This window comes from Equus przewalskii, chromosome X (assembly GCF_037783145.1).
Source record: "Equus przewalskii isolate Varuska chromosome X, EquPr2, whole genome shotgun sequence".
Lineage (NCBI taxonomy): Eukaryota > Metazoa > Chordata > Mammalia > Perissodactyla > Equidae > Equus > Equus przewalskii.
The window spans coordinates 26,364,676-26,377,130 of NC_091863.1; the positions used below are offsets into that span (position 1 = coordinate 26,364,676).

General features: G+C 34.4%; 1 protein-coding gene across 8 annotated transcripts in view; it reads right to left on the reverse strand.

Annotated features, from left to right (window-relative positions):
- The window catches only part of DMD (dystrophin), a 2,264,041-nt gene that overhangs the window by 1,334,760 nt on the left and 916,826 nt on the right, over positions 1–12,455 (reverse strand). For all 8 annotated transcript variants that reach the window (XM_070604303.1, XM_070604310.1, XM_070604305.1 and 5 more), the window contains one exon: positions 7,152–7,331. In XM_070604303.1, coding sequence (XP_070460404.1) covers positions 7,152–7,331 — 180 coding nt within the window. The remainder of the gene's footprint in view (positions 1–7,151; positions 7,332–12,455) is intronic.

Sequence of the window (12,455 nt, forward strand, 5' to 3'; positions counted from 1 at the left end):
CCTATAGTCTTAACTGCATCTTTTAATTTCTATTTAATTATTTAAATATTATTTTCTTTGTAAGTGCTTTTGGCTTAGAGATTTCTACTTCTTGCCTTGTGAGATAGTCTACTATTTGACCATTTAAAGAAACTTACTAAAAGTGATTCAAGTTATAAAGAATTAGTTACCTAATTTTTCTTATCATTTTTGTTATTATTAAAATACTAATGATTGTAATAATAGCTACCAATTATGGAGCTCTTCAAATGTTCCAGGCATTATGCTAAGTGCTTCGCATTCATTATCTTATTTAAAATATTTAGAACAGAACCTACAGTAAAGGCTTAACAAGTGGTAGCTGTAATTATCTCACAATAGCCCTGAGAGTAAGCACTAATATTATTCCATCTTACATAAGAGAGGTAAAATTTTCAGGCAGATACAACTTGTAAGTAGCAGAACAGAGATATAAATCCAAGTCTGATTGTTCTTGCAGCCAACTTTTAGCAGCTATGCTCACTTGCTTCTATGCCTGTTCAGATTTCTGAATGGTAATTTTCCTTTAAGTAATGTAATTGGGTGAGTGTGAGGTTGTATACACACACATACATATATAAAGTCAGAAGAAGATTGAAAATATACACAATTGCAAATAACATAATTTTTCATGCCCTTTAGTGCTTGATAAACCATAATTAAATCTGTGCAAAATCAAATGAAATACAATTGACTTTTAAAAAAAATATAATCATGTTGACAACCGTGAATCAAAATTTTTCATTGTGTTGTTTGTATATACACACATTTAGAGTGATCATTGATTTTTAACGGGTATGAAGGGATTGCACTTCTACAGTTTAAAATATACTGCAAAATCATAGCAACAGCTTTAGCTGATAATTGGTAGCCAGGCTTAAAACCATCTCCACAGGCATGGTAGCACAAGGCAAACTATCTGATGGTATAAGTATTTACAACCCTAAGCAACAGAAAGGAGGTATATGCTAGCCTTTATGAGAAATCTGGGGTAAAATATCACTGCTCACAAAGGAAGCTGGGTTATTAATCAAACGGATATAAAATGCTCTATCTCATGAATGAGTGAAGAGGAATTACTGCCCCTAAGTCTAGCATACATAGAGTGCTAAAAGTTCATGAAAGTGGCCTGGTAACTAAATCTTAATATTAAAATTTAATATTCTGTTTTGACACTGATGATAGGCAATACCTCTTTTTTAATGTCAAATAGAGAACTTTTTATTCAATTTATTTAAACTAAAAACAAAAACAGTTCACCCATTTCTCCCATTCCCCACCCCTCACCTCTGGTAACCACCAATCTGTTCTCTGTATCTATGAGCTTGGGTTTTTTTTAAATATATTTTTTTAGATTCCACGTATAAGCGAGATCATATGGTATTTGTCTTTCTCTGACATTTTACTTAGCATAATGCCCTCGAGGTCCATCCATATTGTTGTAAATGGCAAGATTTCAATCTTTTTCTAAGGCTGAATCATACTCCACTGTATATATACACCACAGTTTCTTTATCCATTCATCCATCGATGGACATTTAGGTTCTCTCCATATCTTGGCTATTGTAAATAATGTTGCAATGAATATTTATAACTTCTTGAATAGATACTGACATTGGAGTCATGGGCACAATTAAAATCAATACTCAAAAGATAGCATAAAATAAGTCATTCTCCTATTTCAAATAAAATATTGTATGATAGTTAAGAAAGTCTATTCTGTCAAGCTCTCTGTTAAATTTTATGTATTTTATTCTTCACTTCAAATTATCGTCTGTAAAAATTGTCAAAAAGAAGGGATACATGTTGGCTTCAGAATACATATTAAACACAGAATTTGAGCAACTGTGTAAATTAACTGCATCTGCAAAAATTCAAGAAGCAATGAAATTTATTGTTTCTGATCTACCTGACCTTCCTCTACATACCATCTGACATGAAGTAATGAAACACATTCTTTAACTAGGGCTGCAAATTATCAAGTAAACATTCAGGAAAAGAACTTGTATTTTTCTGTATGTTATTTCATTTATTGTCAGTCGATAATAGATTGTCATATAGATGCTGAGTATTTTATCTTCATGGCATTTTAATTACATACTCATAATGAGTGAAACGTAATCATTTCGGAAGTCAGTCTTTGTTGAATAGGAAGAGAATTTTATTTTCATTATCGTCTTCCAGCTGACTCTGAGATTAATATAGTGGGGACTATTGGAATCTCTTCACTAATTACTCCAGTGCTTTATACAAAATTTCAAGCAAAGAGAAACATCACAGACATAAGAACTGGAAGGACACTATAGAGACCTTCCTAGCCCAAACCTTTCGTTTTATAAATAAGGAATGAGAGAATCCAACAGTTAACTCAGCTCTAGTCTCTGAAATTTTCAATGCCCACAACATTTTATGTTGTTGTAGACAATGAATTTACAACTTAAAACCAACTGTACTATTATACAAAGCCCATTCTCAAACAACTGCTTTAGTTGGAGGTAGCAAAATGATAGTTACTTTCCAAAGTTATTTGAGCTATAACTTAACAATTTTCTAATAAAACCTTTAACCTAAGCAATTAACCAAAAAATGCTCTAAAATTCAAGATGCTTAGTCCATGAATTTAAATAAGATAGAAACCTAAAATAAGTGAGGGAATTTTATTTTAATTCTAGCCATTTCATTTTTTTTTTAATTGGCAGCAGCCTAATCAGGCTTGGAGAGCCTTCAGGAACCAATGAAAAGGGTTGTCAACTGAAAGGCCTTAGAGTATTTTTAATTAAAATCATTGGCAAAAAGAAGAGAGGCAAACCAATTTAACTACATTTCATGTATCAATAGGTCTACTAAATAATGCTTTGAGAATGGGTACAGTTAGAATGTGCATATAAAACATTTTATGGAGAGTAAAAATAGGATCTCTAAAAAATGAGAATGAACTCAGAAAAGAAAGGCACATAAAGACATTTTCATCTTAGTACTTTTGCATCTCTCTATCTCATTTTGTGTATTATGAAAACATATTATCTTCAACCATAGTTTACATTACTCATGTATGGCAAGAGTTTCAAAACTCTCAGCAGGACATAAATGATATAGAATAAACATATACATAAATAATGATCAGTTTTTCTATTTGGGCATCCATGAATATAGACACAGACATACATAGCTTAAACATGTATTCTCATGTTCAAGGAGAGGAAAATTCTGAATATATTAAATTTATCTTTAATATACTTGTGCTATAGCTCAGAACATTATGAAAATGGTCATTAGGAATATAGCAAAACATTCACAAAATAGGAATCAGAACTATGAACTTATATGAGTCATAGAATGTTCCTTGTTCCCGACAAAGAAGATATTTTACTCTGTTAAAAAAAAATCACAAAACCACAGAACTTTTGGACTTATCTAGATATATTCTTATATCTAAACACCTGATGCCAAGTTTAATAAAAATTACCATAATAAATTATAAAGCACATGAATAATATACCCTTTCTACAGTATATACGATTTCAGTTAAATGGGGGGAAATGTTTCAAATCTTTTAAACTACATTTAAGTTTAAAGTATAACTATAATGAATTTTTGACTATCATATTTCCTAATTCTAATCAAGATAAAAATATTTCATCAGGGTCACGGCAATTAGAAAAAAAATAACTGTAAATTTCAAGAAGCATATTTATAAAAAATTTGGAGGAAACAGAGGGTCATTTAAGTATTTAAATAAGTCAGCCCAGGGTATATTCATTTGCTCTCTTTTGTCATTTTGAGCATCCACATAGCAAGGGTTATTATTCTTTCTAACTTTTGGAAACAGAAGGTATTTCTATTTTCTTAGGCTGCTTTCTCATCAATTTAAGCATCCTCAGCTTGTGTCCAGGTATTATTCAAGCTAAACTTGACTTTGAAATGTAAGAGAGCAGCCTTCACAGTTGATTTTTTTTCATGTTTTGATCTTTTGCCACGCTACTGTTTCATAAGGTCAAAATCCCTCAAAGCTTTGACCTGAATAGCAGTCAAATTTTCGGGCACACAGTGTTCTTTCTATGAGCACAATCAGATGCCTTGTCATCTCAGTCACAATTCCTATATCCTACTGGATTTTAACCATTACCAGAACTTTGCTCATTCTTTATACCAATCATTTAAAAGGATTTTCCAAAGACTGTGTATATCATGTCAGTAATGGGACTTATTTTTTTTTCCACAAACATGCTGGGAAATATGCATACAAGTGAGTTTTGTTCTTTAAAGTCATAATCTTACCCTCAACATTCTTGGAATTCTTATGTAATTTTGATCAAGTTCAATCTGACATTCAAGAAAGAAAATCAATGGCTTTTTTTAGTTGTAAGATACTATTTCTTTATTCACTCTCTCTATCTCCTTTTAATTTCTCTTTCCCTGGGTAGCTTCCTAAGAAGCTATCTTCCTAAAAGCCCCAAACCTCCCAGCAATGACTTGGATTGGGCATATGGTAGTGAAATTCTGGGAAAAATCAGTGAGCAAAAACTGAGCCATGAGCTTAACAAAGGCTCAAGCTTAGTGTTATAGGAAGCAACTTGCCTAATATAAGTCCATTTATCTGTTTCTCATCTGATATAGGACTGCATAACTGTTGGAAAATGAAAACAAAAAGACGTCATAGTGAACCACGACAAGCAATCCAGATTCACTAAACAATATGCCTTGCATCTCACGAGCATCTTTTTTTTCTCAAAATGCTTTCAGGTTTATGACTTTATTTTATCCTCATCACATCCCAGTGAGCAACTAGAGCAGATATATGTTGTAATGTATGTTGGACATCATTTTATAAAGAACTATATGAACCAAAGCTAGTATGGTCCTACAGATTTAGAAAAGTTCCAAAATAAGAGGTTAAGTAAGTTGTCCTAGGTAGGGGTCTCATAACTTTTAGGCTATTAAAAATAAGGCTTCTAAGTTTTTTCTTACCAACTAGCATAATCAAATCACATTTTGATGAGATGCACAACTTTCTTCAGAAAGTAGTCTCATTCCAAGAGAATGAGCATATTTAAACACTGCGTTGCTAGGAAGGTCTCCATTCTGCCCATTTCAGGCAGCATTGTGGACAATCAGAATGTGGGAATCGGCACATATGTCATTCTCTTGCTTATTCAATGTTTTCTAAAAGTATGCTCAGCAGACTGTATCAAAGACCGCATGCAGATTACTGGCCTACTGAATGAGATTTTCAGAGCACAGAGTCTAGGACTATGCATTTTAGTCGGTTTCCCAGGGGATGATTACACAGACTCAAGTTTGGAAACCACCACTTATGATGCAAGTGAAGGAGAATATGACCTACTGTTAAGTTACAACTCCACAAATATATTACTTTAAAGGGATGCATTTCAAAACAACTTTCTTTATAAAGTAATGCCAACCCTTCTCAACATGGTAGCTAATCATTTCCCAGCAGCGTCTACGGAATTAATGGGTATATGTTGGAATGATATCATCGTTGGTTTAAAAAGTATCAAATTTTCTAATGCCTTAGGTATTTATCACATAGACGCCAACAGTATCGCAAAGTCGCCATGGCCAGATCACATATAATAAGAGGAATCATGATCTGTAGTAAAATCACTAGTAGATCAAGTAACTGCTAAAATACATATTCAATAAAAAGTGAAATTTTTATTATTGCCCAATGATTGCATGGGAAATGACTGCAATTTATACTCCTTCAAATTTTCAATTTAAATATGAATTTGATGTTAAAAGGAAGATTGAACTGTGATGGAAAATCATGTATGTTGGCTGGTCATATTTGCTTAAATCTAAACAATACTTCTGGAAATAATACTCCAAACTTTATTTCTTCATCTTTCAACAAACATTTCCTAAGAGCTACTTAACAGATGTCAAGTCTCAAGAAAAAAAATTCCTTGCACTATCTCACAACAGAGGAAATACACATCTAAAGCTATTGAGTGTGGTCACTGCTTTAACAGAGATGTGTGCATGGTGCACTGAGCTATGAATTGTGACCAATTAGTGAAAGTTAGTCTCTACAATGCAAAATGGTATGGCAGAATATGTTAAATACTATTATACATAATGTTAATATTTTGAATGATTATCCACGATTCTACCATCTAACAATATCAGATAATAAAAGCTTCTACTTTAAAAATACTCCCATTTTCTTGGGGCTGGCCCAATGGTATAGCAGTCAAGTTTGTGTGCTCTGCTTTGGTGGCCTGGGGTTCGCAAATTCGAATCCCAGGCACAAACCTATACACCATTATCAAGCCATACTATGGCAGCACCCTACATACAAAATAGAGAAAGACTGGCACAGATCTTAGCTCAGGGACAATCTTCCTCAAGCAAAAAGGTGAAGATGGGCAACCAATGTTAGCTCAGGGCCAATCTTCCTCACCAAAAATAAAACACACACACACACACACACACACACACACACACACAAACCCATTTTCTTTAAATTACCAAAACTTTTAAAATTCTTAACATAAAACCTCATTATGACACTACAAGCGTAGGTTAGATATTTTCCTAATCTACAGCCTATAGTGTTAGTGTAACTGAGCCACATTTGTGATTTTATGAATCAACAGTCTGTGGCAAAAAGTGTAATGATTAGATCCTCACTTACACTAATAGAAAGAGGTCTTTAGTAAAATCATAGGACCTGGGCCTTAGCTCTGCTCCTATTTCTAACTTTCATTGGACATTTCCTCCCTAAGTTCCATTTTTCTCATATGTAAAATGTAGGAGTCAACTAATGGCCCTCATGGTTCTAGGAAGGTATGATTTGGGGTTAGATTGTGATGACACATTTCCCTAGCATTTTCTCCAACTGCTCTAAGCCACTCAGACCCCCATTCCCATTGAACTGGAAGGGATTACACTCTAAGGCAGTAACTAGTTCAGTCAATCAGCACTCAATCCTCCACCTCTCCCACATTATCTAATATCAAGACAACCAAGATAACCATGTTTTTATTCAATTGAATACTTAGCAAGGACTAATCCAGTGACAACCTTTGTAGGGTTATAGTATTGCTCTCTTAATGCAAATTTCAACACTCTCAAGGATAATTTATTGTGGGATAATTAGTGTCACTAACCTGTGCTGAACTCTTTTCAAGTTTTTGGACTAAATTATCCCAGCGCTGGGCAAAGCTGTCGAGCCATGCTTCCATCTTTTGGGCTACTGATGTATTTTTCAGTGTTGAAAGAAGATCTTGGTTGAGTGAGCAGAGTTTGTCCATGGTTTGCTTTTTCTTTTCTAGATCTGTTTTTAAAACCTGTTAAAACAAGGAAGAACACAGAATAAGCCTAGGTCACATTCTATAAAACACTATAGTTTAATTTGCTTTTGCATGTATTTTCTCATTTGTATTGATAAAGAAGGATTACAATCATATCTGCAAAGGATCAAGAGCCCATAAACGTATAAGTAGAAAATTATAATCCAAATAATCCCAAGAAGTTCCCAAGAAGTTCAAAGAGAAAGAAATAAAAGTCAGATGTAGAATAAACACCTAGTAGAGGCACTTACGAGCTACCTTAAAATATTTGAAAAACTGCCAAGAGAAAAAGTAGTCTTGCTTCAAAAGGTAAAACATCAGTTTGCATTCCCACCAGCAGTGTATGAGCATTCCCTTTTCTCCACATCCTCTCCAACGTTTGTTGTTGTTTGTCTTGGTAATTATAGCCACTCTGACCAGTGTAAGGTGATATCTCATTGTAGTTTTTATTTGCATTTCCCTAATAATTAGTGACGTTGAGCATCTTTTCATGTGTCTTTTGGCCATCTGTACACCTTCCTTGGAAAAATGTCTGTTCATTTCCTCTGCCCATTTTTTGATCAGGTTGTTTGTTGTTGTTGTTGTTGCTGAGTTGCACGTGTTCTTTATATATTTGGGAGATCAACTCCTTGTCTGATAAATGACTTGCAAATATTTTCTCCCACTTGGTGGGCTGTCTTTCCATTTTCTTCATGGTTTCCTTTGCTTTGCAGAAGCTTTTTAGTCTGATGTAGTCCCATTTTTTAAATTTTTCTTTTGTTTCCCTTGCCCAAGTAGACACGGTATTCGAAAAGATGTTGCTAAGACCAATGTCAAAGAGTGTACTGACTATATTTTCTTCTAGGAGTTTTATGGTTTCAGGTCTTACATTCAAACCTTTAATCCATTTTGACTTAATTTTTGTGTATGGTGCAAGATAATGGTCTACTTTCATTCTTTTGCATGTGGCTGTCCAGTTTTCCCAACACCCTTTATTGAAGAGACTTTCCTTTCTCCATTGTATGCTCCTGGCTCCTTTGTTAAAGATTAACTGTTCCTAGATGTGTGGTTTTATTATGGAGATTTCTCAAAAAGTTAAAGATAGAAACACCATACGATCCAGCTATCCCACTACTGGATATTTATCCAAAGAACTTGAAATCAATGATCCAAAGAGATTTATGCACTCCTATGTTCATTGCAGCACAATTCACAATAGCCAGGATATGGAAACAATCCAAGTGCCCTTCTACAGAGGAATGGATAAAGAAGATGTGATATATATCTATATCTATATATATATATATATATACATATATATAGATATATGTATATATATATATACACAATGGAATACTACTCAGCCATAAAAAAGGACTAAATTGTCCCATTTGCAACAACATGGATGGACCTGGAGGGTGCGATGTTAAGCGAAATAAGCCAGAGACAGAAAGACAAATACTGCATGATTTCACTCATATGTGGAAGATAACAAATACATGGATAAAGACAACAGATTCGTGGTTACCAGAGGGGAAGGGGCTTGGGGGATTGGCAAAAGGGAGAAAGGGGCCCATGTGTATGGTCATGGATAAAAATTAGACTACTAGGGATGAGCACAATGAAGTGTATTCAGGAACTGATAAACAATAATGTACACCTGAAGTTACACAATGTTATAAACCATTATAATCCCAATAAAATTACTTGAAGAAAAAAAAGGTAAAACAGAGATCAACATACAGAAATCAGTTTTTAACATTTGGAGGTGTTCTAAAGTGGAAAGCATGGCTCTTGGATACTAGTGAATTTCCTCTTAATTCCTGATAGAATTCAAATGAAATTCTCCATGCTAGGAGTCCTGAGGAGAAGATGCTGAACTGAGAAGATGATCATGGCTAAGGGTCCTTCCCATTCTGAAATGCTATTATTATTTGGATAAATTTGCAATATTATTTATTTCCACAATTTTTACATTCTTTTCATTAATTATATATAAAAACTGTGCTGTGCAGTTTGCTGACTTTTAAATTTTTTAGCATGTGTTATTCAATTAACATTCGGCTATTTGAGTAATTGTCTTCTAAAGCTGATTTTAGAGCCCATTAAGTAATAGAACTAAGTAACTGAGTATGACACAAATCTTGGAATCGCTGCATGTTTTCTAAATACTTATATGGTTTATGAAGTAATTTTTATACCATTCATATTTCAAAAGTTCCTGTGAGCTATGAGGGTGACACATGACCTTTGGTTGATATGGAATGAAAAAACAAAGTGGCTTGTGTGAAATCAGTAGATCAGGGCAGCTTATCCTTTCACTTTATCCATTAACATCACCCCATGCTTTGGGAAATCCATTTTCCAGCTCCCAAATACTAGTCCCAGACTTAATTTATAAACACAGAATAAGAAGAAAGAAAGGAGAAAATTATTTTACAGCCCCTTAACATCCCCTCTTTTTGGCAGTAGCAAGTACAACGAAAATAGACTAAACTGTGAGACCTTCCCTTCCAATACAAATGCAAGTTTACTTAAGAACAAGTAACAGTACATACAGCAAAGAAATTGTCATGAAACAGATGCACCAATTGCTCATGAACTGAAGTATCATCGACACAGAGAAATCAATATACCCGCCTGCAAAGGACACTTTATGTAGCTCATTGTGGCATGCCACCTGCATTGATAGCTGTGAACTGCAGAATGCTCTCGTGTCTCCTTCAATTAGTTCATCCTTTATTCAGAATTTGCTTCACCTGGTGTACTTTATATTGCAGTCTTACTGCGTGCCATTTTTAGGGAATAAAAGGAAGTTTTGAAATTCATTTCTAATTTTCCCTTGATTATTTTTTTCTCAATTTGAAAGAATGCAATAGACCAAAATATTAGTTAAGATACATAAGTTAAATTTATATTAAAATAAAACTCAGTGTGGGAATTTAGTAATAGACAGGTTTTATATATTGATTTTCTTTGTTTAATTCACATGTTAGCTTTCCATTAAATTTTAGTGCATACCTGGACTAGTAGCAGAACAACAGTTTATGCTACCTGCCTAGAGCTGGGACTCAAATTTGTATTTCAACGTAAATTCCTACAATTCCTTTATAGTGTCTCATTTTCCTTTTTTCTTTATTAAGTTTTGGCATGCATTTATTTTGCTGGAAGCCTCCTCAATTTCTTTTTTTCAAAAAGGCATGATAGAAATAAAGATATACATTTTAAAATATAAAGATGTAAATACAACCCTCTTTGGTTGACTTTCTCAGAGTTTAAGGAACTATTTTAAATAGCCATATGTGTAAGGCTAAGGGGTGTACCCAATATTTAAGCTAAATATGTCATATCTGGAAACATTTCAGAATGAGGGTCTGAGAGTTATGTTTGAAAAAGGTTGTGTTGGAAATTTATGGATAACCTCATGTTACCTAAACAGGTTTTCTTAGATGATCTATAAAACTAATTGGATACCCAAAGAGATTTAGTGGCAAATGAAACTAAGCCTCCTAACATTAAACCAAGTGAAGAAGCATTTGGTGAGCATTACAAAAATAAAGGTGAAAGTTGCCATTAAAGGATACAATTAGGAAAAATGCACTCAAGGTAAAGTAGAAACAACATTATTATGAAACTGTGGAATTATCAAATCAATATATTTTTACCTAAAGCTATATCACAAAACACTGCACTAACCAAAGCTTCCATCTAGTAAATTCTAGATCTGGGTTTTTTAAAATGGTGATGGAAGATTAGTTGTTCCCCTCAATTAGTTTCCTCTTGTTTGCTCTCTCTCTCCCCCTCCATAATCTCCTAGTTCCTGAAGGACTCTCCTACCATAACTAACAGAGGGAGAAGATGGGAAATCATGGTGATGCCAGAGACATCAAATCATAGTGATGAGTTATCTTCTCTCATTTATCCTTGGACATCAATTCTTTTAAACTCAGATTTTATGTGTGCATATTAAATTACTATTATTTAATTGTTACTAATTATTGGAATATAAAAAATACGTCTTTCTGCATATCAAGAATTGATCATAGGTCCTTGAATGCCAAAGAACCACAGAGCTCTAGAAAACTCAGGAGGCAGAAGTAAGCTCTAGAAACCTTGTACAAAGCAGGGGTCAGCTAGGATTTTAAAAGAAAAAATACATTTTATTTACATAGAAGCCAGGCACCTGGACCTACCTCCAAGGTAGGCAGGAAGGTACAGTCAATAAATCAGATTGAGCCAGTAGTAGAAATGGGCTAGAGACAGATAAGCTGCTCAAGAAGACAGAGTAGACATGTTCCACCTGGTCAAGGTCAGAAGATGATTTGAAGTGAAAAAAGAATGTATACTTAGAAAATGTTCAGGAAATTTTCACTCTATTCTCATCAGAAGTATGCTTCAGAGAATAATGCCAAGACAATTTCACTTACAAAAGCAAAGCTGAATTCTGTACCTATTTTACGTGTATTACTTAACTATATGTAAGAAGTACTCCAATTCATTCTAATTACTTGTTGTACTTGGGTAGATTGATGCATTGCAGGGTTCTCAACTTGAAGGAACATCAGAATCTCTTGGAAGGCTTGTTAAAATGCAGATTTCTGGGCCCTACTTCCAGACTTTCTGAGTCACTAGGTCTGGGATGGGATCTAAGAATTTGCATTTCTAACAAGTTCCCAGGTGAGGCTGATGCCTCTGATCTGGAGATCACAGTTTGAGAACCACTGATTCTACTTGGATGAATTCTTTGAGGGTGATCACAGGAGTCGAGGCAAAGGTAGCAAGTCCTGGTAAAACAGCACTGTCAACAGCGACCTGCTGAGCTCCCATAAGTACTCTCTCCCTTCCATTTGATCCTGCAGCCACTTGAGAGGTCCTCAATTCCACAGTACTCCTGTAGGCCCTGAACACCACACTCTCTTAGATTACCATGCTTCCCAGAGTTGTCTTTCCCTGGCAAACACCACCAGTCCTCACAGCAGCAGCAGACTTCCCCAGGAACATATTTCTTGTAGATTTGGGCCTTCCCACGATAGCTTACATAAAAGCTTCTACAAGTCTTAGAATTCATCTCATAAGGACCACAGTTTCTTCTCTCCTTTTCTTTTCATCCTTTTACACCAAATAAAAACTCAGTTTTGACCA